General features: G+C 43.7%; 1 protein-coding gene and 1 pseudogene across 2 annotated transcripts in view; both read right to left on the bottom strand.

Moving 5' to 3' along the window:
- Positions 1 to 15,028, bottom strand: part of LOC311063845 (E3 ubiquitin-protein ligase pellino homolog 1-like) — a gene marked incomplete at both ends in the record, with an annotated part of 28,316 nt that extends 13,288 nt beyond the window's left edge. Inside the window, 4 exons of the mRNA XM_084083455.1 lie at positions 12,928 to 13,089; positions 13,628 to 13,729; positions 14,329 to 14,458; positions 14,904 to 15,028. Coding sequence (XP_083939581.1) covers positions 12,928 to 13,089; positions 13,628 to 13,729; positions 14,329 to 14,458; positions 14,904 to 15,028 — 519 coding nt within the window. The remainder of the gene's footprint in view (positions 1 to 12,927; positions 13,090 to 13,627; positions 13,730 to 14,328; positions 14,459 to 14,903) is intronic.
- The window catches only part of LOC311036533, a 102,968-nt pseudogene that overhangs the window by 14,909 nt on the left and 61,267 nt on the right, over positions 1 to 26,792 (bottom strand). The window lies entirely within an intron of this gene.

Below are 26,792 nucleotides of genomic sequence, written 5' to 3'. Positions count from 1 at the left end.
GTGTGTTACTGCTGTACTGAGCTTAACCAGTAAAAAACACAGTGCAACGCTGATGTACTGGGAAAGTAAACAGATTCGGATTGCAACCCTCCCAAAAGCTGCTCACCGAGCGAGCGAGTCGGGAGGGGGCGCCGCTGTTATCAGTCCCGTGGACAACGTGCCCGTTTCCACTGGGACCGATGACGTCGCCACGCGGTCCAGTGGACTCGTACTGTGGCGTCCGCTAGTGTCTACCATGCTGTGAAACAGGCCTGACAGGCACAACGGCTCATAGGAGGTCATCGACCCGGGGACCCCCTGGGACCCCTAGCGTCGTGACCTCCTGACCGGGACTGGATAATGTGCTTGCGTATTTTAGGACATTGTTAATGGAACAAAATAAAGCACAGAGACAGTATAAACAACATAAACAGTTTCAACATACTCTTATGAAAAACCCTTTATGTGTGTCTCAAAGCACAATGTGCTCATAGGAGGTCATCGACCCGGGGACCCCCTGGGACCCCTAGCGTCGTGACCTCCTGGCCGGGGCCGGACAATGTGCTTGTGTATTTTAGGACATTTTTAATGGACCAAAATAAAGCACATAGACAGTGAAAGCAACATAAACAGTTTTAACATACTCTTATGAAAAACCCCTTATGTGTGTCTCAAAGCCCAATGGGCTCATAGGAGGTCATCGACCCGGGGACCCCCTGGGACCCCTAGAGTTGTGACCTCCTGACCGGGACAGGATAATGTGCTTGTGTATTTTAGGACATTGTTAATGGAACAAAATAAAGCACAGAGACAGTATAAACAGCATAAACAGTTTTAACATACTCTTATGGAAAACAATTTATGTGTGTCTCAAAGCACAAAGTGCTCATAGGAGGCCATCGACCCAGGGACCCCCTGGGACCCCCAGCGTTGTGACCTCCTGACCGGGGCTGGATAATATGCTTGTGTATTTTAGGACATTTTTAATGAAACAAAATAAAGCACAGAGACAGTGTAATCAACATAAACAGTTTTACATACTCTTATGAAAACAATTTATGTGTGTCTCAAAGCACCCGATGAACCGGAGCCTCCATCGTGGTAGTGCAGACAAAGGGCTAACTAGCTTAGCTTGTAAGCTCAGCCTAGCCTAGTCTAGCCTAGCTACAGGTCGCTTTAAGCCTTTAGCTGCTACCTGAAGCTGTTTGGCTAACCAAGAGCTATGGCCACCGCAGCGTTGTTTTTAGGGGGGGGCTGGCTAAGCGCTGCACCAAAACAACACTGCTCTTTAACTGTGTCGATGTTAGTGAGGCTAGTTAGCCGCTACGTGAAACAACAGCAGCCAGACTGGAGGCTATGCTAACCTAGCAGGTACCATAGCTGGTGACGGCTAACTCACCAGGAATGAGGAGACGTTGACATCCGTTTCCATGGAAACAGGTGACGTCGACACCTAATCCACCGTTAGGGACAGTGAAGGGAAGTAGCGCTGGTCCTGACGGTAAGCGCGTGGGGGTCACGTGACTGAGTACGGAAGCATCCCACGCTGCTCCCTTGGTGTTTACAAAGTCCGTCGCCATCTTATCTAGGCCCCTTGGCCTGGCTGGAGGAGGCGACGGAGCCGCCTTCCCTGAAGGAAGCGCTCTGTCGCCCCCCAGAGGCTGGCGTGACACGGTACTCAACAGATTGTAAACACAGCGGGTCACTGGGTCCGACCCTTGACCCGGCGGCCATTTGTGAACCCTCCGTCCCACAGTGACGCTCTGGCGCCCCCTAGTGGACAGAGGGTACAAACCGGCGTGGCCGGGCTACCTAGTTTAGCTTTAGCTTAGCCTAGTTTAGCCTTTAGCTTAGCCTAGCTTAGCTTATTCTAGCTACAGGTAGCACTTAGCTTTCAGCTGACCAGCTAGTAAGGTTTACATTACCTGCATTTTATTCAAGCATGTCTACAATGTATCCCAGCAGCGTTTGGAAAGTCGCCAAGGGACAGTCCAAGCGCTTTGGGCTTATAAGGGAGGGGTTATCAACACGGGGACCACCTAGTGATCCCAATGAGTCGATGCCCCCCGACAGTTGTTGAAAACAGGCAGAGAAGTATCCCATTAGTGTCCATCATGCTGTCAAGTCAGGCCTGACAGGCACAATGGGCACAATGGGCTTATTAGAGGAGGCCATCAACGCCCGGGGACCCCCTGGGACCCCTAGCGTCGTGACCTCCTGACCGGGGCTGGATATTGTGCTTGTGTATTTTGGGAATTTTTAATGAAACAAAATAAAGCACAGAGACAGTGGAAACAGCATAAACAGTTCAACATACTCTTATGAAAACGTTTTATGTGTCTCAAAGCACCCGATGAATCTTTTCGCGGTTGCTCTTCATCCAGGAGCTCTCACGCTGGATGTCGGCGTATAGTCTCGTCCTTCGTGGTACAGACGCCGGCCAGAGGAGGCTAACGAGCTGGTGTTGTCCTAGCGAGCAAGCTAAGCTAGAACAGCGCTGCTAACAACCTGTTGCTTAGTGAGGCTAGCCATTCGTTGAAACCAGCCGCCACAGGATCGAGGATCTCTTCCTCGGTTGAGGCCTCACCGTTGTCTCGTCTAGTCCAGCCGACCAGGGTCCTAGCCCTGACAAGCCGAGCGTTGAGTTGAGGAACGGTGAACATCGCGCAGTTCGGGCACGCATCTGGCTCGCCCGGGTGGGTCCCGGCGCAGAACGCGTGATCGACCCCCCAGCAGTGGATGCAGACGCGGTGGGGGTCGTCTGCGGCGACGAGGAGGTCGCTTTCCGCGAACCCGCCACTCCTCGGTGGTTCCATCTTGGTCCTCGGTCTGGGAAAACAACAGGCTAAAGGCCTAGCTAGTAGCCTAGCTCCTAGCGTTAGCCTAGCAACTCGGTTAGCTTACATAGCCGCTAACCAGCGTTTTTTCAAAACAGACCAAGAATGAATGAAAACACTTAGAAGATAATTCAGGAAAATTTTTATATAAGTCTCGGGAGATGACTTATAAGTAGCAAGATTTTTCCCGTGGGGAATACTCCTTATTCCCGCTTTGGGTTACGTTGAAAAAATCTTTATACTTAACTGTTGTGTGTGATAGCTGTCTGCGCATTCGCATGCAGAGTGGTGAAAAGAGGAAGAGCCTATGTCACGTGGAGCTTTTGTACTCCCGGGTCTTCCGGACTCGTGACATACCCTAAGCCAATCAGTGAATTGGCATCGGGAGCGTGTGTGTTGCTCTGTACATCGCCTGGGGGCGCTGATATCCCATAGTGAGTAGTAAACGGAAAACCGTGGTAAAACCAATGCTGTACAGGGCACCAAATAAATGTTTTCCTTCTGGTGAAATATTTTATTTTCTGGCCAAAAAGTGTATTTTAGACGTGAGGTGGGGGGTTCAGTGTCCCCACTAAGGACAACACTCCACAAAACCGTCTTTGTTTTGATCAGTAGCGAAAGTGTCTTTTTTATTTATTTTTACTAAAGACGAGCAGCCTGCGCTGCCGCGGGTGAGAGGAGAAAGGAACGACAGTACCATAACGTCAAGGAGAACTCCTTCTAACGTTAATCAGCTGTCCTGTCCTCTTTCCCTGTATTAGCGCCGACTCATACTCCGAAAAACAGCAGATCTACAAGCTCACAACGGGTTGCGTCTGCGGCGCGTTGTGAGCTTGTAGATCTGCTGTTTTCAGCGCGAGACACCGTCGTGCATAACGAGCATAAATGAGGCTTTTCTCAGACACGCTATGGAGCAGAGCTAGGTTAAGAGCATATTTCTGTTGAAGCAGAATCAAAAATATTTAAATTAGGCAAAATTATTCGGAGGAGAAGAGAGACAGTGTGTTTGTGGCTACTGGCTGCTGTACCGTTCCATTCTGACCAGTGTTGCCAAATCCGTTTATTATAAGCGACTTTGGTATTGTTTTTCTGTAAAGTAGATTGTACATATTGAGGGATCCTTCCTCTTGGCATGAAAATGATTGAGAAGACATAACAATATTAGACATTAAAGTTTGACTGACCTGCCCTAGTTGCTTATGTTGGCCTTATTTTTATAGACCTGGCTGCTTGTTTCTCTCCAGCAGAATCTGGCAACACTGGCTACGGCTAATACAAGGCTAGCTCCGTCTGTGAATAACAGAGCCGGCTCCGGTCTGTGAGTGAGTGTGAACAATGCTCTCTGACTGGACGGTGGACAGAACTTTCTGTTACAGTAAAATCCATCTAAAAGTACCACCACACAACTGAAAAGTATCGCGACTATGACCACTAGTTAGAAACTCAAAGTGTTTATAACTTTGAGGCACAGCTGTTAACAATGCGATGTTAATACCAGCGGCCGTCATTGTTTTGGTATCGGGTAAAAGTATCGGGAGCTTTACCGAGTACCGATTCGAGTACACAAGTAGCGTATCGGGACCGAGTACCGATACTGGTATCGGTATCGTCACAACCCTATTTTTTATAACTTTAAAAAATCCATATTATGATCGCAAGTGCAATCGTTTCTAAACACACAGGTGAGTCGTACACGCCGCTCAAACAACAAACATTCCGATCGGGGCGGAGTCTCTCTCCTCCAGCCCAGTGTAAAAACACCATGTTTCGCTATGTGAATGGAAAACTCACTTACTTTTTTCACCTCGCCACAGACCTCGCTAAATCCCTTATGATCGTGTGTTCAACTGTTTGTAGACACACAGGGTAGTTGTGTGAGTGGCCCAGAGAAGACATTTTCAATCGGCGACATACCATTTTGCAGTAGTAGCAGTTTCAAAACAGCGTCGCTAAACAGCATTCCACGGCGGAGAAATGCAAAGCCGAGAGAAGACCGTTTTAGAGACTTCTTTGTGTATATTTGTGAAAGTGCGGTTAAAAAACTGAGTTTGTTACTGGTCTAAATGAAAAGTATGGTGGGGACAAGTTGAGTAAGTTGTCAGTGACTGAATCCCCATCCTGATCTGATGGGGCTTGACTGACAGACTGCCTGTCAAATAGATGGCCAGATAATATAAAATGATTGTTAAAAGCATCACAAATAACTAATTTATTTAGAACAACCCCACTTTCACTGCTAATCTGTGATGGGAGAGAGGAGGCAGGCCTAGCTTTTAGTGATTTTACAACCAGAAACTAGCCGCATTACCTTGTGTCTTGGTGAAACTAGATAAATAAAAATCAGATTGACCATACTGATACCTTTATTTCGCAGTAATCTAAAAGATAACCAGTCTGCTGGTTCACCAGAACTTCTGGCCTTTGACCAGGCCACATCTCTGTGGCGGAGAGCCTCTTGAGGAGAGATCTGCTGAAAACCAGGGACTTGATCGATTTTTTACTCTAAATTCTTATAGGGGGCATGTTTCTCAGTAACAGAATTAAAAATAGTAAGAAATAGATTAAGAGCTAGGTCAGGGTCTTGAGTTGAAATGACCCTGTCCAAATCAGAATTAAATAAATCATGCAAAAAACCCTGTTAATTAATTTTTTTAAAATACGTTTAATAATCATCCGCCCCTTGATTGTATCAGCTTTAGCAACTCTAACACAGACTATGGGGCAATGGTCACTGACACCTTGAGCAAAAAGCCCGCTATAAGGGTATTTGGCTGGTCTGTTAGTTAGAGTTAGGTCTATCAAAGTCGATCTAGAGGGGTTATTTATGTTTGGTCTGGCAGAGGGGTTATTTATGTTTGGTCTGGTAGTATGCTGGATGAGCTGAGAAAGGTTTAAATCTATATATAGCTGCTTCAGCCGGGAAGAATTATTAGCAAGCCAGTCCAAGTTCATGTCTCCCAAAATCAGAACCTCTGAAGACACATATTTCGACAGCAGCACCCCAAATTCCTCCAGGAAGCGTGTAGAAAACGTTTGACATGAGTAATTTTGCTCCCACTTTGTTCAGCTGAAAGCCATCTGAAAAAAGATGTCTTCTATCGAAGAAATTTTTAAAATTGTTAATAAAGTGTACAGATTTGTTGGTGCACGTAGTTGAAAGCCATTTGCTCAGTGCAGACAGTCTACTGAAACGCTCATCGCCGCCTCTTGTAGGTGGTAGTGGACCACTGATGCAAACCTCCACATCAAGTGAGCTGATTGTGCTGAATAAAGCCATGAAATGCTGTTTTAGGATTTCTGACTTTTTTTCTTCTGTATCACATGTACCAATGTGCAAAATCAGGGTTTTCACCGGTGGGTGTTCAGCGACAAGATTCAAAATTCTGTCATTCATGTCAGAGACTTTGTCTTTGGGGAAACAAAGCACTTTTGCCTTTCTTTTTATCATGCTATTAACATCTTTAACAGCAGCATCCCCAATAATCAGAAATTCAGGCTATCCATAAAGCCTTTTTCCATCTCAGTTACTCTTGGTTCTTACCCTGCTGCGTGAAGATGAGTTGCTGTCACTGTCGTCAGACTGACATCTAGGGTCCTGGAACAGTGGGGTGAATCTGTTACCCAGCTGCACACTCAATGTTTTGGGAGATTTGTTCGTAGTTCTCCCTTTGGCAGTTTTCCACTGTTGAAGGGGGGTGGAAGACAATGGCTGTGTGCAAATTCAGAGCAATTGCTCCAGTCACTAAGGAGAACCACGCACTACACCACGCACTACACCACGCACTACACTACTCACTACAGAGGTTTGTCAAATTATAGGAGGATGGCCTAACTCCCTAGTGTGACTTAGGCCAAAATAGGCCTTTTTTTGGCCTAAGTCACATGGTTTTGTGACTAAGCCAAATTATTTACTGATTTAGCCCTTCTTTTTTTTGGCCTAAGTCAGATTTAATCCTATTTAAACTTATTTTAATCTCTTATGTTACATAACTGACAGACAGTGTTATTTCTATTTAAATAGTCATAATGTGTTATAAAAATTTGGGTTGAAATTATTAAGAAATATCATATAGTTTTGTTTTGGATCAGTTTTTCATTTTTTCCTGAAAAACTTTAGCTTAGCAAGGCGACGAAACATTACACTTCTCAAGATGAACTTTTTGAATTTCCCATTCACTTGTTCGGGCACTAAAGTGACTTGTCCGTGTAAAAAGTTGCTCATATGGATGAGATGGAATACGTTTAATCATAGAACCATTAGTTTGATTGGTTGTTTAACATAAAGCACAAAAAATAAAGATCACCATAATGTGGCCGTAAGTGTTTCTTTTTATATATCTTTTTTTATTTAGAGAATAGGGAAGGCCGATGGCCATTTAAAAACATATTTAGAGCTGACCCAAGTAGTTTGGAGCTTCGAGCTTCTCAGAGTAACTTTTGTAGTAATTATAACAGCTCCTCCTGTCCGGTCAAGTCCTCAAGCCTCAATGTCTGAACTGAGGTTCATGATGTGCTATTTATATGTGCTGCTCTCTCTTTCTCTCTGATTCAATCATTTACAGTGATTTGATATACAGTACAGCCTGATTAAAAACCTTTTCAGCGGATTCAGTCATTTACAGTTCTCTGACAATCAGCTTGATCAAAGGGTTATATCTCTCTCAATTCAATTCATTTCAATTCAAAGGGGCTTTACTGGCATGAGAAAACAAATGTTTATGTTGCCAAAGATGAATTGGAACAAAACAATAAAAAACAACCAACTTATAGAAAACATCTTACAAAACCATACAAATTGTGCATTTGCTGTCAGAAAAAAAGTTATACATCCACGTAGGAAAAGGTAGCTTGGGAAAAACTTTTGAAACAAATGGCATCAATATTTCAGTGTTTTACATTCACTTTGCATAAAACCTCTGGGATAAATAGCAGCAAAGTTTGAATATGTATATAACGATAGTTGCTCTGTTTGTATTTACAGTATTTCAGTATATCTAGATCACTCGTTGTGCAGACAGAGCAGAAATACACACAATGATTGTGCACGCAACATCGAAATGTGACACTTCAAACGGATTCTGGTTGTTGTAGTCATATTCATTTCGCAGGATTCAGGAGAAAGGAGAATGTCATTGTTTCTACTAAACAAATCAATCACCATTCATATTTTAAACTAAATTATGCTTACTTATAAGTTACAAACTGAGCTCCATGGCCCTTTTTGCCTCTGCCTACCAGTTGTAAAATGTTACACCAACATAATAAGACACAGCAAAGTGATATTTGTTTTCCCCGGAAAATCTATATTCCCATAGTAACCATTGTTCGTTCAGTAAGGGGTCTCTCCAGCTAAACGTACATTTTCAGTTGAGGATAACAATTCCGCACAGTCGCTGTGCAGAATTGTTTTCACTTTGTAACTTTTTTTTTTTTTACCTACAAATAGAACTTTTGATATGTCCCTTCATAATATTCAGCAGATTATTTCATAATGTTAGGTGTCAGCTATAAACATTGATATTAATTGCATGCTTAAAGCTCTCATAGAAACATCAGCTAAGAGCAGCTCTGCTGCAGTCCACAGTGGCCACATACTGTACTGTACTGTATGTGTAGTTGATGTATTTCCACCGGGCCAGAGGTCTGTTAGTGTGTAATTCCTTATTAGACCAATCATTAGACCAATCAGTGCCAAACCTTTAGTGCACGCTTCCAGTAGGCAATATCAATCAAGTTCAATGAACTCTATCAATGCAGTCCTGCACACACACACACACACACACACACACACACACACACACACACACACACACACACACACACACACACACACACACACACACACACACACTGTGTGTGAAAGAAACAGAAAATCAAAGTTAAGTGTGCCTGTGGGGTTTTATAAATATACTGAACCAATGAATAGTACTAAGAGCTTGTGACTAAATAATAACACACACACACACACACACACACACACACACACACACACACACACACACACACACACACACACACACACACACACACACACATACACACACACACCAACACACACATGCCAGCACTGCACACATGCAAGCCAGGACTGCACACGTGCGCACACATATATACTGTACACACACACGCACGCACGCGCGCGCGCACGCACGCACGCACGCACGCACGCACGCACGCACGCACGCACGCACGCACGCACGCACGCACGCACACACACACACACACACACACACACACACACACACACACACACACACACACACACACACGGACGGACGGACGGGGTGCAAAACATACTCTTTCGCCATGCCTTTCGGCCTGGCGGAGACAATGATCTCTTTAGTTAAGTGATCAGGACGGATCAGTCCGATCCGCCTATTTTTTTCACATTCCAGCCTGATTGGCGAATCCCGAACATTGCCGGCCCACACTAACCTAAATGACCTGGCGGAGAGCACTTTTTCTAGTTGTACTCGTTTCCTTAAAATGCTATCTGTTCTATTCACATAAAGCGCTACAGCTGCAGAACCTGTGACACCCTGTGGCTGTTAATCCTTCCAGGGGGGATTTAGAAGTCACACTTCTCTACCTAGTAACAGTGCAGAGTTCAGTTCTTGAGGCTGGGAGTAGAGCACAGGGTGTAGCAGGTTGAACAGAGGCTCCACAGAGAGTACTCTCTCTTTCAAAGAGCAGAATATGTATACAGGTATGTATACCAGAGGACCCCCTCCCCCATATGACAACATTGTCAGCGGTCCGTCTGATACAATAGTTAACGTATTATTTCATTAGATTAATACAATTGTTGTCTCCGCCAGGCCGAAAGGCTTGGCGAGAGTATTGTTTGCACCCTGTCCGGGCCTGTTATAGCGCCACCAGGAGGCCGCTTTTTGCAAAACACATTTTTTGACAGTACTCCTACAGATTTTGTCCAAACATTACACACATCGGTACACAGTATCTCTATAGTCATTAAACGAAACCGGTCTTTCAGATTTTTCATATTCCATCCTGATTGGCTAAAAATGGCTTGAGTGCTCCGTTTTGAACAAAATGCCTAAAATCATGAACACAGCATGCAATTTCCGTGAAATTTTGCACGCACATTCACACTATACCGAGAAAGAAATGCCACTTGAAATTTTATAAATCAGCCTCATGGTGGCGCTATAACAGAACAATTCCTGTTTTTACCTATAACTGCACAGATCTGTGTAAAACTTTGTATGCACACTCCCTAGCGGTCAAGGAAAAACCTTTGCCCTGCATTTCTCACATCTGCCTTTTATAGCGCCACCAGGAGGCCGAATTATGTAAAATATTTTTTTTCATGATACTCCTTCAGATTTTATCCAAATTTCACGCAAATCAGTACACATGATCTCTATAGTCATGTGATCAAGACGGATCTGTTTCATTTTTCATATTACATCCTGATTGGCTAAGATTCACATCTAAAGTTTGCAGGAGTGGCTTGTTTTGATCAAAATGCCGCAAATCATGAACTGTCTGATTGCAGACTTTGGACGCACATTCATACTATGTTGAGGAACAAATGCCACCCTTTTAACATTGGCCTGTTATAGCACCACCGGCAGGTCTAATTTAGCAAAACAATTTTTTGGAACAAAACACCTCAAATCATGAATGCAGTGTCCGATTGCCGTGCAAGGCCTAAGAAGAAATGGCACCCTTTTCACGTTGGCCCATTATAGCCCCACCAGGAGGCCACAATAACCTACCTGACCTGGCGGAGACCTGTGCTCCATGGAGCACTTTTTCTAGTTCTATTATAAAATTACATGTCATAATTGAACAATTGTAACTTTCTACCCTAACAAAATAGTATTAATATTAAAAGGGGTTTAAGTGATTTCCTCCAGGCCCCTTTTTACCGTAAATAAATGTGAAATAGCTCTATATATATAGTAGTCATTGGTTGCTTTGTTCAGAAATTCAATTCAATCTTTATTTCAGACTCAAGGTCCATATCACAGACAGCATGATACATACACAGCGATAAATACATTAAAAATAAAAAGAAAAACATAAAATCACTACAGCCTCTACAGCTGCTCACAGTCTGTAGAGGCTGTTGCGCCAATGTCTCCACATCATGGAAGCGAACAAAGTAGAACTCTTCACAGGGTTAATTAAAATCGTAAAAACATGATTGTCAGACTCTTCAAGACGACATATAAATGTGTACATTACATTTCTTAACCCTTGCATTGTGTTAGAAAACTCCATCCACTTGTGGTGTTAGCGGGTCAAACTCCAAAGGTGTATACAACGGTGTACAGAGGGTGGGCAAAGCTAACTTCCTTCTCCTCTTTCTCCTTCTCATCCGGCACGTTGTTGCGGCGCAAGCTGGGGAAGGCCAGGCTGTTTGAGAGAGCCGGGCGGCCCCGGGGCATATCCTTGCGAAGGGCGTCCAGGTGATCGTTGGTGGGCGTGCACGCCAGGCCCACGGCCGTGCGCCACAGGAGAGTCACACCACACAGGTCGATCAGCGAGCCGTCCATCAGTTCCTGAAACTCACCGTCCATCTGGACGGAAACATGAAAAGATAAGATTTGGTTGATGTTTTTGCTGACAAGAATGCATATACTGTACATGATGAACATTTGTACGTATTTGTCAAAAGGATAAAAAGTCAAATTAAAGCTGCAAGCAGCGATGACCGGGCCCTCGACGCACTGTCTACGATACAAGCCTGTATGGCAATCAGCTGAAAAGTTAGGCTAAATTGCTTAAGCAAATTAAGCCTGTCCCTATTGGCCGTCTAAGTGTATCTAGCAAATTTCGTAGGTATTCGATGCTGGGAACCGGAGTTATGGCTGTTTAAAGCCCAGTCAATAGGAAGACAGAGGGGACGAGTCTTCAGAAATGTTAGATTGTCCCTATTGGTGGTCTAAGTCCACATACGAAATTTGTACTCTGTAGCATGCTGCAAACCGAAGTTATGGCTGTTTAAAGGCCGGCCAATAGGAAGACAGAGGGGGCGGAGCTTCAGAAATTACAGCTCGTCCCTATTGGTGGTATTAGTCCACATACCAATTGCTACCGTATTCGGTAGCAGGCTGCGAACCGAAGTTATGGCTGTTTAAAGCCAAGCCAATAGGAATTGTAGATCGGCTATTCTCACTTCCTGTTTGGCGTTGAAGTTTGACGCTTTGCCACGGTCACGGCGTTTTACGAAAATTCAAGCTTTTGATAACTTTTCATCGTTAACGTCTTTTGTGTACTCTGAGCGAATTTGAGGCGGATCCGATTATCCGCCTGGGAGCAGTTCGTTAAAGTACAACCCGTGAAAATGGCGTGAAACCACTGAAAATGGCGTGAAACCACTGATTGGCGAATTCCGAATATTGCTTGCCCACACTAAACTACCTGTGCTCCGAGGAGCACTTTTTCTATTTTTTTTTTTGTGCATGTGTACATGTTTGTTGTGAACATGTATAATACTGTATATAGTCCTCACCATCTTTCCCCGTTGAGATTCGGTCTCCCGGAGGGTGAAGACGTTGCCGCGCACCGACATCTCCCTCCACAGGCCAGCCTTGGAGTCCTGAGTGAAGCCATGGAGCGGGTGCATCACCAGCACGCCGTTGGTGGTCAGTCCGTCCATCTGTCCATCACGTGTCTTCCATTTAACTGCCTTCTCCTGTGGGGGGAGGAAAGTAGTGAAATAATACTCAGATTTTTCACCCAAGTAAAAGCAGTAATACCACAAAAACATACTGTTACAAATAAAAGTCCTGTATTTTACTTGATTAAAAATACAAAATTATTGGCCTCAAAATATGTATACTTATAGTAACAAAGTCAAAGTACCAAACTTTTTCAAAAGTAGCCTATCTAAAAGCTCACAACACTTTGCACTACGATGCACTGTAATTACCTATTTCCGAGGTATTCATTTGTAATGCATTTGTTCATAATGGATTAATCAATGAATCAAACCATTAATCTTTTTTTTTTTTTTTTTTTCTTTTTTTTACCATTATTTATCCAGGGTATGTATGCTGAGCATGAGTGCTCCTTTTCAGCTACGCCCTGCACAGTCACACAGACACAATTGTGTTTCATCCGGCATTTCATAACCTACACCCAGGAAGATGTTCTTGGAGGAGTCGAAGCCGGCGGCGTAGATGCGCGCGGTGTAGGGCGGGCTCCTCTGGCAGATGATGCGGCAGGCGAAGCGCGAGATTATGCTCTGAACCGACTGGCTCGCCACAAAGTCAATGGGACTCTCTGTGGAACGCCCGATCTGTTATAGACAAACACACAAGGGGTTTCACATTACTCACAGCTTGTTTACATACACAGTATTAACCACTTTCAGTATAGTTACTCATTATATAGTAGGAGGGTAGAGTGGCCGGCTGGGAAACAGAAGGTCCCAGGTTTGATTCCTAGCAAGACACTTAGCCCCCCTTATCCCCAATCAGGAGAGAGAACCCCACAAAGATCATTCATCATGCTCCAGTTCCAATTTTGTCTGCTCATTCTTTGGTGAAAATGTAGTTTCTCTTTACTTAAGAGCTGGAGAGACAGGGTTCTTACTGAACAAACACTCTGTAACTATCAGAATATAGAATGCATTTTCAGAGCAGCGCATGTTTATTTTAATGACCAATCGATCAAATGTGTTCCACCTTGGGTCAGTGGTAACTAACATACTATACTTTAAGTTCCTATTTACTGGTTATATTATCAATACACTTGCCATTTCCCCTCAGCCAACATGTTGAGAACCACTGGTCTATAGTGCAAAACATAATGTATGCATACTGGATCCTACAGACCTGAAACATGTCCGTATTGCTGTCAGGAGCGTATTCCACCACGACCGTTGTGTCTTGGGAGAGATTGTAGGATATGCTGTACTCGTCCATCATGCTGATAGCCTATGGAACACAGAGAAATTCACTGTTAGAAACCACCAGTGATGGACAAAGGACTCAACCTCAGTACTTGAGTCAACGCATAGATTACTCAACTACAAGTGGAAGTTGCTCTGTCAAATGTGTACTTGAGTTAAAGTAATGGTGTATAAGATATGTGATTATTCATAAGTGCTTGTAAAAATACCTTAAAGTAAAATAAAATTACACATACATTACAATACATTTTATTTTTTCATAGTCATTGCTGTATTGACATTTTGACATGTTCCAGTAATGAAACAAAAGTCAACAATAGCGAACATAGCAGATATACAAGCTCACAAGGTGTAACAGGTTGTGAGCTTGTACTGTAGATCTGCAATTTTCAATATAGGCCTATTTAAAATAGGGCTCAAGTGGAGACTCTCAATGGAGACTCTTTGAGTCTCCGCCAGTTATCAAATTATTGGCTTAGGAATGCGAGAAAGAAAAACATAACAATCTCCATGAATTGAAGACTCCATGGGGTGTGTAATTGATAGAAATGAAGTCATTTTGGGGGTGAACTATCCCTTTAAGTCCCAATCTGATTAGCCTACTTCTTCCACCACTCATTGTACCTTAGCTTCCTGTGGATTGCAGTCCATGTGTACAGTGCTTGGTTTCACACCGTTGGCCTTGGGTCTCTGGCACAAAGCAAAGTTGCTCTCCCTCCTGGCCTCGTCCCCGTTGGGCAGGAGGCCATTGTACCTGTGAAGAGAAGATACAGTGGTGGGAACACTGTGGTTAATAAAGCAAGCTTGGCTACAAGCTTCATTTCTGTTCAGATCTTTAGAACCGCATGCAACACGTGGACAATGCAGTAATATGGAGCTTCATTTTTATATAAATGCCTTACTCGCGAGCTTATGCTATTCGTAACATTATGTTTTATATGTACAGTAAGCCACTAAAGCCTTGCTCAGACTTGTGTAGCGAGATGCTGTCTTTTACTTTCATTAGCCTACATGTAACATGGCAAAATAAAATAATCATTAGATCAACCTGGCCAGATTATATGATGTACATAAATTATGACCCTTTGTGTTTGGCCTGGGACGTGTGCCAACAATTCCAAAAGTTCCCATTTATTGATTTATAATGATGAGCGACATGGCCACAGTGTGATGAATATTAATAAATGAATGTTTCATACCCCAGGACAATGAGCTCCCCATATTTGACTGGGCCTTTGATGGAGGCCCTCAAGGACGAGATATCTTCTTGGTTTTGCGACATTGGTGCTCCCTTCAGATGGAGATTGGTGCAGGGCTCTCCCATAGCGAAACACTCCTCTGTCTCCTGCCTCAAAGTCTAGTGGTTGTTGTTGTCCTTTACGCTCCACTTAACCTGCAGACATTACAAGAAAAACGCATGATTTTTCATTCCAATATGAAACATCCTCCGTTTAACGGCTTAAGCCCTGTACAGTATATAGCCAACTTTAGTGCGTGGTGAATAGCGAAGACAGACAATCTTCACAACGTTTCACATCCCAACGCATGTGCGCTTGTAAATCTAGATATTTTCTACATGTTTTAAATGTTATGCAGATAATAGAACATGTCCCTCTACAATGACATGATAGGGACACCATGTTTAAAGTGGTTAATACAAGTGTCACTTTCATAAAATTCTGAAGTAGGTCGAGGTAAAACTTTAAAACCTTAGATAATATTGCAGTTATTGTTATTAATGGCTTTTACTTAAATAATAGCAACATTTGAAATGACATACCGTAATTATTCAGCAATAAGCACTCTGTAATAACTTGTTAGACTTCACCCCCACAAACATAGAATGATTGGAAAGACGTTTATAAACCCAAAATTGGAGGCAGACTAAACAAGCTAAGAAATGTTGCATGTTGTATGTACAAACACAATTCACCTTACTTACTTGGCTTATCTTGAGTAGGATATCCAACACATCCAACCTATCCAACAACGGCTGGCTGGGTAGAAGAAAAGAACAGGTTCTCAAAGTAACTTTTGTAGTAATTATAACAGCTCCTCCGTTCGGTCAAGTCCTCAAGCCTCAATGTCTGAACTGAGGTTCATGATGTGCTATATGTGCTGCTCTCTCTTTCTCTCTGATTCAATCATTGATCAAAAACCTTTTCAGCTGATTCAGTCATTTACAGTTCTCTGACAATCAGCTTGATCAAAGGATTCTCTCTCTCTCTCTCTCTCTCTCTCTCTCTCTCTCTCTCTCTCTCTCTCTCTCTCTCTCTCAATTCAAATCAAATCAAATCAATTCAATTCAAAGGGGCTTTACTGGCATGAGAAACATAATGTTTAAATTGCCAAAGCAAAAGTGGAACAAAAGTGAATGCAAAACATTTAAAAATGTATGCTATTTGTTTCCAATGTTTTTCCCAAACATTTTTTCTAACAGCAAATGTGTATGTTTGTGTAAGATAGTCTTGTAACAGAGCTCACAGCTCTGTTTACACATTTCTTTATTCCCTTGTAATTGTACCTACGTTTTTTTTTTTTTTTTTTTTTTTTCACTTTTGCTTTGGCAATTTAAACATTATGTTTTCTCATGCCAGTAAAGCCCCTTTGAATTGAATTGATTTGATTTGATTTGAATTGAGAGAGAGAGAGAATCCTTTGATCAAGCTGATTGTCAGAGAACTGTAAATGACTGAATCAGCTGAAAAGGTTTTTGATCAATGGTTTTTGATCAATGATTTTGTCCTTTTAGGACAAATAGCAGCAACGTTTTATTATGTATATAACGGTTAACGGTAGTTGCTCTGTTTGTATTTACAGTATATCTATATACCGAGATCACTTGGTGCAGACATTGCAGAAATACACATGTATTCCATTAGACATCCTTCTCCTGTCACAACAGCTCACACATCTTGATGCTGTGTTTGCACATTGTTGTACTTCACCCAGCAGATATGGCAGTTTCTTTTTGTCTCCTCCAGGCCGAAAGGCATGGCGAGAGAGTATGTTTTGCACCCCGTCCGTCCGTCCGTCCGTCCGTCCGTCCGTCCGTCCGTCTGTCTGTCCGTCCGTCTGTGACCAGCACCGTTGGCTTGATCGCAGCGAAACTGTGCACACACACTCCCTGGATGCCAATTCAGAACCTCTGCCGAAATCTTTTCACACTGGCCTGTTATAGCGCCACCAGGAGGCCGCTTTTTGCAGAAAAATAAAATGCAGATTTTGTCCAAACGTCGCGCAAATCGGTACACAGTATCTCTATAGTCATTAAACGAAACGGGTATTTCAAATTGTTTATATTCCATCCTGATTGGCTAAAAATGGCTTCCCAAGTTTGCAGGAGTGCTTTGTTTTGAACAAAATGCCTCAAATCATGAACACAGCATGCAATTTCCTTGACATTTTGCAGGTACATTCCCACTAGGCCCAGGAAGAAATGCCACTTCAAATTTTTCAAATCAGCCTCATGGTGGCGCTATAACAGGCCGGTTCGTGTTTTTACCTATAACTGCACCGATCTGTATAAAACTTTGTATGCACACTCCCTACAGGTCAAGGAAAAACTTTTACCATGCATTTTTCACATCTGCTTTTATAGCGGCACCAGGAGGCCGACTTATGTAAAATATATATTTTTTATATTACTCCTTCCCATTCTGTCCAGATTTCACGCAAATCGGTAGACATAATCTCTATAGTCATGTGATCAAGACGGATCTGTTTGATTTTTCATATTCCATCCTGATTGGCTAAGATTCACATCTAAAGTTTGCAGTAGTGGCTTGTTTTTAACAAAATGCCGCAAATCATCAACGCAGCATCCGATTGCGGTGAAACTTTGCACGCGAATTCATACTATGTTGAGGAACAAATGCCACCCTTTTAACATTGGCCTGTTATAGCGCCACCAGCAGGTCTAATTTAGCAAAACACATTTTTAGAACAAAATGCCTCAAATCATGAATGCAGTGTCCGATTGCCGTGCAAGGCCTAGGAAGAAATAGCACCCTTTTCACATTGGCCTATTATAGCGCCACCAGGAGGCCACAATAACCTACCTGACCTGGCGGAGACCTGTGCTCCAAGGAGCACTTTTTCTAGTTTGTCATCATGTTTTCAAACTCTTATTGGGTGATTGTAATCTGTGGAAAGTATGCGTCTCTGATGTCTTGGTACAGTGGGCAAGTGGTTAGGAAGCGTAGCACAGTTTTTACCTCATTTTATGTGCACTCTTCTCTTGGGAGCCAGGTCTGCCTATGGCAGCCTTTCTCGATCACAAGACTGTGTTCACTGAGTCTCTACATACTACATAGTCAAGGCTTTTCTTTATTTTGGATCGTCACAGTGCTCAGGTATTCTGCTGCTGTGTATTCTCTGTTTAGTGTCTGGTTATGGTCTAGTTGTCTCCGCCAGGCCTAAAGGCATGGCGAGAGAGTACGTTTTGCACCCTGTCCGTCCGTCCGTCCATCCGTCCGTCCATCCGTCCCTCCGTCCGTCATTCTGTCTGTGAGCAGCTGATCTCTGGATCAGCTGGTCACTGCGACACTGCACACACACACTCCCTGGATACCAATTCAGAACCTCTGGCCCGCATTCTTCAGATTGGCCTGTTATAGCGCCACCAAGAGGCCGACTTGTGCAAAACACATTTTTTATGTTACTTCTACAGATTGTGTCCAAACATCACACAAATCGGTAGACAGGATCTCTATAGTCATGTGATCAACACGGATCTGTCCGATATCCCATTTTCCATCCTGATTGCCTAAGATTGGCTTCCAAAGTTTGTATGATTGGTTTGTTTTGAACAAAATGTCTCAAATCATGAACGCAACATGCAATTTCAGTGACATTTTACACGCACATTCCCACTAGGGGAATAATGCCATCCTTTTCACATTGGCCTGTTGCACCACCATCCGGTCTAATTTAGCAAAACACATTTTTGGAACAAAATGCCTCAAATCATGAATGCATTGTCCGATTGCCGTGAAAGGCCTAAGAAGAAATGCCACCCTTTTCACATTGGCCTATTATAGTGCCACCAGGAGGTCATGTTGTACCCCTGAAACAGGGGAGTAATATATATATATATATAAAGAAGAAACAATACACGTCTTCTCTCATTCACAGGTTGTATTGAATCATATTATCACATAACAGATACATCTTCACCATCATTGAACCAGGCAAGTGTATAGGTAATCATTAACATTATTTCACATAGCTTCCATTCCAGAACCCCCAGGTAATACTGTATATAGGTAAGCATGTATTAATAATAACCATTTTTAACTGTTTTCATTCATTCATTTTATACCAATACTTTTAACTCAATGCCACGTTTCCCATTTCTTATCTTTTCTTCATACATTAGCATATCCCACCAATGAACTAGTAGTGTGGTTTTAATCAACATAAATGTAATGCACATGGAACATTTATACTGCAATACAGACAACGATGTGCTACTTTAGCATTACAGACAACGACGTGCTACGTTTAGCATTACAGACAACGACGTGCTACGTTTAGCATTACAGACAACAACGTGCTACGTTAGCTTAACTTAGCTCAGTGAAACCCCTACAAACACTAAGAACGTTGTTCATTCCTCACAATACATAAAGCACAGAGTGCAGGTCTGGCATAACACCATCTGTATCCATCGGATCACATTGAGCTCATATAATTACCTGAAACAGGGGAGTAATATATATATATATATATATATATATAAAGAAGAAACAATACACGTCTTCTCTCATTCACAGGTTGTATATTGAATGGAGGACGTGGGCTGTGGCTCCCCCTACAGGCCTACTCAGGCATGAGCAATCGATCCCAGCGCGCAGGTCATCGACAGACAATACTAGCTGATTTAGAAATACTATGCAATTATATATTCAATCAAATCACTCTATTACATACTCCCCCTCAAAAATAGATGTTGTCCACAACATTGTGATCTTTGACCCTTGTGTGTGGTGTGTGGTTACAATCTGGAACTCTTTTTCTTGTTAGAATTCCGGAACTCTTTTCACATATATATTACAGTTACAGTTCAATGCAACGTTACATTCTGGAACTCTTTTTATACCCTCGTTATAGGCGTCAGTCTTCATGGCTTTGTTGTAAGTCCACGTTAGTTGTTCGTTGTGTGTGTGTAACAGTCTGTGAGTATGTCTGACGCCCGGCTTTGTTTCAAGTCCACGAGTGGGTGACAGTGTATGATGCTGAGTGTGCATGAAAATGGGTGCAAAGTCAACAGTCTATATTCCATACATGAAGGGAGGCTGGTAGTAGTAAGGCAGCATCGGGACTGTCCATGGCACTTGGGAATTCGCATAATAAGGCAGTGCTCCTATGTTGTGACAAGTTGGATTTCCAAGCTGGTCATACGTGAAGATCTTTGGTGGTCTGCACTCTCTCTGAGGCCGGTGAGATGCCTGCTCCTCTTCAACACCTTGAACTGGTGACTGAGGTATCTCTCCCACAGGTAAGTTCTCCATTTGAGTGTTCTCAGGTAAGTTTGTGACTTGGCTTCCGTTGCTGTCAGGTAAGTGATCCACTTGGCTCTCCTCGTGTTCGAGTAGAGGGTCAACTGAGTCCCCCCATTCACCTATGTCCACCGGCTGAGATAGCCAACTGTCCACAGGTTCCTCTGTTTCAGCTTCACCCGGCTGATCAGGTGGCTGGCATGGCCGTTGAAGTGGCATATCTACCAAGTAGTACTCCTCTTCTTCATCCTCGTCATCCTCTTCACTAATGTCTTTATTTGTCTCTGCTGCTCCTCTCCGTGGTTTTACGTGTGGTTGTACTTGAGCTTCCAGTGGTAGGTGGTCACAGGGCAAGAGAAGATTGCGATGGAATACCCTGGATCTCCCTTTTCCCTGTTCTGGTTTCAGCTCATAAACTGGTACATCTTTTCCCACTTGACGAACAACAGTATGGATAGTGTCTTCCCAATGATTTCTCAACTTGCCCGGGCCTCCGCGAGGTGTCATGTTCCTTACTAGGACACGGTCCCCTGGGTACAATGCTGAGCTCCTCACCTTGGTATCGTAAACTCTCTTGCTCTTTACTGTAGCTTTATGCATGTTTCCTTGTGTGATCTTATAGGCCTCTTCCATTCCTTTCTTCCATTTCTCCACATAGTCACTGTGACTGCCACTCCTTGGTTCAGGATTCAAATTGAATAGCATATCGATGGGTAGTCGTGGGGACCGCCCAAAGAGGAGGTAGAATGGGGAGAACCCTGTTACTTCACACCGAGTGCAATTGTATGCGTGTATCAGCTTATTCAAAGAATCCTTCCAATTTGTCTTTTGTTGGTCAGTGAGCGTCTTCAACATCTGAATTAACGAGCGATTAAAGCGCTCTACTTTCTCTATTTCCCTGTGGGTGGTAGGGCGTTGTCCTCGACCCAGCAACACCACAGTACTTGCTCAGTTGGGAGAAGAGCTGATTCTCAAACTCCCCGCCTTGGTCATGGTGAATCCTTGACGGAAAGCCCCACTTGAGTGCATAGTCATTAAAGATTTTATCAGCCACAGTTTTCCCTGACTTATTTGTGGTGGCATACGCCTGGGCGAAGCGAGTGAAGTGGTCAATGATCACAAGTATATATTCATAACCACCCTTGCACTTCTCAAGGTGGAGGAAGTCGATTGAGACGAGCTCAAACGGCTGGGTCGTGATAATACTGGTGAGTGGTGCTCTCGTCTGCCGGCAGGGTGTTTTCTGTTTCAGACAGGTACAACTTCTAAGGACATACTGCTCCACTTCTCTTTGCATATATGGCCAGAAGAATCTTTCTCGTATCAGTGATGTTGTCCTGTCTATTCCTTGATGGCCCATTTCATCATGTAGTTCCTTGAGCACTGTAGCTCTATGCCTTTCTGGTAGCACCAGTTGTCTTCGGTTTGCTGTTTTTCTGTAGAGAACTCCACCTTCACATATCTCAAGTCTATCCCATTCCCTCAACAGGCATCGACTGTGCATGCTGAGACTTCTCAGTTCCCTCCCAACCGGTCTCGTTCCTGACAGTTTGTACTGCACCACCGGTTCTATGTGTTGGTCGTCCCTCTGGCTCCGTTGTATCTCTGCTGCTGTGAATGGTACAATAGATGCATTTCTGGTAGTTACTGCACCCGTAGCCGAGACAGCCATCGACCATGAGATGTTCGACTCTTGCTGTGCACCTACCGCCTGTGAAGTTGCTCCCACCGCCTCATACGACATCTCCTCTGTACAGTGTCGCATCAATGTCTCCATGTCTATTGGCATCCTAGACAAACTGTCCGCATCTATATTCTCTTTTCCTGGGCGGTATTTAATGGTGAAATGGAAATCAGCAAGTTCTGCGACCCATCGACTCCCTGTTGCATTTAATTTGGCGGTGGATAACACATATGTGAGTGGGTTATTATCACTGTACACTGTGAAGAATGAGGCGTAATATAAATAATCACGAAACTTGTCGGTGATGGCCCATTTAAGAGCCAGAAACTCCAGTTTCCCTGAGTGGAGATTGTAGTTTTTCGCTGGTGCCGTCAAAGTTCGTGATCCATACGCAATGACTCTGAGTTTCCCAGTCTGTCACTGATATAACACAGCTCCCAATCCTTTGTTGGACGCGTCTGTGTGAAGAATGAAAGGTTGAGAAAAGTCTGGAAATCCAAGAACTGGAGGCTGAACTAAACAGCCAATCAGCTGCTCTAGGATTTGTTGGTGCATGTCTGTCCACTTGACTGGTGTGTGTGATGGTACCCCTCTGGTCTTTGCCTTTGTCTGCAGTGTTCTTCCTTTGCATTGTCTGTTTTTTTCTTCCTCCGGGCCTTTGAGTAGGTCGTAGAGCGGGCTGGCGATGCGTGAAAAATATTTTATATATTGCCTATAGTAGCTTAATAAGCCCATAATACCTCTCAGCTCACCAACAGTCTTTGGCTTTTTGTCTTTCAGAGCCCGTACGGCTGCAGTATCGGCTGGGTCCATTCTGCTACCTTCTGCAGACACAATTCTCCCAAGATACCGGACTTGAGTCTTGAAGAGGTCGCACTTGCTTGGCTTGAGTTTAATCCCATACTGCCGCAGGCGCTGTAGTACTCTTCTGACATCGTTGACATGGGTTTCAAACGTTTTGCTAAAAACAATGGTGTCATCCAGATATGGAACACATATCTCATCCCTTAAATCATCCAAACACTCCTCCATGCAGCGTTGGAATGCTGCAGGTGCATTCATGAGCCCAAATGGGATTCTAACCCACTCATACAAGCCCCAAGGGGTCACAAAGGCTGTCAGGTGCTTACTTTCTTTGGCCATGAACCCCTGGTGGTACGCCTTTCCTTGGTCCAACAGTGAAAACAGGGTGTTCCCCCCCAGGTTATCCATGATGTCTTGTACCCTGGGGATGGGTTGGCGGTCAGGGTGAGTCTTCTTGTTCAACTCTCTGTAGTCTATACATAAGCGCAGTGTGCCATCCTTTTTCCTTACACAAACCACAGGAGAAGAATAAGATGAGTTTGATTTCTCAACCCAGCCTTGTGTGATCAAATCAAGTATGTATTCCTTCATTTCCTGGTACAAAGGCTTCGGGACAGACACATATGTTCGAGCCACTGGGTCACTGTCTTTCAACGAGATTTTCAACTGTAACTTCTCAATACAGCCTATGTCATTATCAGATCTGGAGAATGAGCTGGATTCTTCTCGTAGCATTTGACTTACTGCTTCCCTCTGCTCTTCACCCATGTGACTCAGGTCAACAGGGGGGTCCCACAGCTCCTCACTGCTGTCATTCTTGTTGGCACCCTGATTCTGGATGTGATTTACAGTAACAGGTGAGTGAGCCTTTTCGAGTATGCTGGCTGGGTATATTGACTTAACGGGCTGTGCAGTGCCGATGAGGGTTTTCCCTGATAAGATGATATCATGGTTGGTGGGGTTCTGCACATCCACAGTGACATTTGGTGAAGCTCCTTTCCTGACTACTAAGAGAGTGTCACAAAATTCAAGCCCTTCTGGCCATTGCTGGTTCTCGTCTGGCTCAAAAAAGTGTTGTGTCCTCTTCAAAGGACCTTGCCTGCACCCGACATTTCACCTGAACAGCACTATGTTTTGGCACAGTGATTTTCCCAATCATTGTTTTTACTGGATACTCACAAATCTGTTCTGTGCTCACTGCGCTGATGAAAGCCCTTACTTGGTTCTTTTTCAAACCTGGGAAAGCTATCTCCACTGTCTTCACCAAGTTCTCTGAATGAGTGTATTCTGTCTGATTCTGTTGACTGTTTACAACAATGCACTCAATAACATTAAAACCAAGTATGGGACGAGGCTGCTGGTTACCTTTCAACACCAATACTGGGATGTGGAGCTCTTTAGTGTCAGCTGCCAGACTAAATGTCACTTCTATATAACCAACATAGGGCATTTCTGTTCCATTTGCAGCTTCAAGCTGTAAGGGGTGAAGTGGATCGATAATCTCTGCAATATCTCTCAGGCAAGTGTTCCGCTTTCCACTGTTCATCTATAACGCACACCTGTGAGCCTGTATCCCATAGCATCCGAGTTCTCTGTCCTTGTAAGTAGGCGTCAATAAGACATTGCTTTCCCACCAAATCAACCACTGTGGAGTGATTTCTTCTCTGACTGTTATTGCCTTTATCATTAATATTGTGACATGTGTAAGCTCTTTGTCTCTCTTCTCTTGAGCAGCTGCCTGGTTTACAGCTGTTTTCATGTTCTGACCAGTGGATAACTTGACATTCTCTCGAACAATAAAGTGTTTTCTTACATACAGAGCACTGTTTCAATGTTTGATTTTCCTCTTTCCTTCCACAATTTACACAGCATTGGGACACATTTATTTGTCTGGTCACTTCCGGTCCCGTGGAAGCGACCGTTCTTCGTTTAAAGGGCTCTCACGGGTTGGTCTTGGTTCTCTGTACATTCTGCAGCCAGCACGGAAGTGCTCACTACTTCCACAACTGTAGCAATGCTGGCAGTTCTCCACACCATCCTGTCTGCAGTTGAGACATACAGGTCGGGCACGTGGTGCTGGGTAGAATCGTTGGGGTGCAAATCTCTGTTGGAACTGTGCAGTTTCTCTCATTGGTCTCGGTCCTTGAGCTGACCAGTGCCCCTGTATCGGCCCTGACGGATGATTGTAGGCTGGCATATTTTCATGCTCTCTACTCATGGGAGGATACTGTGGTGGTACATGCATTGGGTGGTAGGGTGGCATGCTGTCCTGTTCTCTGCCCGCCGGCTGATATTGCTGAGGCCCCTGTGTTGGCTTCTGGATACTTTCTCTGATGTGGGCCACCTCGGCTTTCAGATCCTTTAACATCACCATGTCTGATCGTAATTCTTTAAGCTCTGTTAACAAATCAGATGAGGGCGTGGTTGTCTGCTGTAGTGAGTTACATTTCTTTTCGACAGGAACATCATTGGACTGCAGTACATGGACATTAGTGGGACGAGGAGGTAAATTCTGTTTCTTTTTATCATGCCTTTCTTTTTCATTAGAGCACGCAACATTAAGTTTTTCCAGGAGCAACTCATCTGAGGTAGATGTCTGTAGGAGGTAAGGTTGTAGGTCACTCTTTACACTGTCGCTCTGTAGACCAGTAAGTACTGTATGCATGAAAAGGCTCTGTACTAGTGCGGGGTCGTACTTAAGGCCAGACTCTGCCTCCTGAGAGGCGAACAGAATTTTCTGTCTCAAGTCCATTGTGCGCAGGAGAAAGTTCTGTGGGGTCTCCTTTTGACCCTGGGCGTCTGCGGTAAGTTGTTTGTACAGCTCTGTTGCACTCCTTTCCTGATAATGAGATCTGAGGATTCTTCGTAAGGTAGGTAAGGTGAGGTCTTTTTTTCCCTCAAGGTAACTCCGCAGCTGCAGGCCTGGTACGATTGCTCTGATCACAGCATCCACTATTTCTAGATCTGGATAACCTTTGCTCAGCCCGTTCTCAATTTGGCGTGCCAGACTAGAAAATGTAAGTCTGTCTTTCTGTCCAAGTTCTCCTATTTGACCTGATATTTTGTACTCCTTGCGCCAGGGTGCACTATCTGGATGAGCCGGTGCCATGTTCTTTTGTGGCGAGTTGTGGTCTAGAGTATGGTTCACTTTTTTGTTTACCAACCCCTGCATTTCACTTTCCTTCTGCTGCAAAGCAAGTTTCAGTGCCTCTAGCTCCCTTTGCAATTTTTCCTGATCCTCGTTCTGTTTTGATGCAGCTGATGAACTAATTTCACTGGTCACTTCAATAGTGGTCATCGTATCCTTTAAAATCAGCAGTTCTGCCATGCCTTGATCTTCAAGGCTTTTCAGATCATTACTCTCAACGAATGTTATGACATGTGAGATAAGAGCATTGCGAGTTTTGCCTGTCACATTCTCTTTTTGTGGCCCTGATAACTGCAGAAAGTCAATGATTTTTATCAATTGATCTGTCGTAAGTCTGTACAATGCTCCTTTAATCTCTAGCTGTAAGGTCTCCAATTCAGTCTCCATTTTAGCAGGTAGGTGGACAACAGTGCTGGTGTAGAAGGGTTCCACTGTTTCAATGAACGTTGTTGCTCCCTAGTGGTCACTTGAGAATGCACACACACGTACCATTAACTTTTGGGCCCTCTGTTATAGCCACTTTGTCCTCTGCTGCCTGAGTTGTTTTGGGGAGATGTTCGATGAGAGGGGTCCTTGTGGATACTAGGATGGTCCTCACTTCGTTCATCTCAGTAGTGCCTCCATTATGTTGTACCCCTGAAACAGGGGAGTAATATATATATATAAAGAAGAAACAATACACGTCTTCTCTCATTCACAGGTTGTATATTGAATCATATTATCACATAACAGATACATCTTCACCATCATTGAACCAGGCAAGTGTATAGGTAATCATTAACATTATTTCACATAGCTTCCATTCCAGAACCCCCAGGTAATACTGTATATAGGTAAGCATGTATTAATAATAACCATTTTTAACTGTTTTCATTCATTCATTTTATACCAATACTTTTAACTCAATGCCATGTTTCCCATTTCTTATCTTTTCTTCTTTACATTAGCA

This window comes from Gymnoscopelus microlampas, assembly GCF_963454915.1.
Source record: "Gymnoscopelus microlampas genome assembly, chromosome: 2".
NCBI classification, from domain to species: Eukaryota; Metazoa; Chordata; class Actinopteri; order Myctophiformes; family Myctophidae; genus Gymnoscopelus; species Gymnoscopelus microlampas.
Note: the sequence above shows the minus strand (reverse complement) of the source record. Positions and strands in the feature narration are given on the sequence as shown.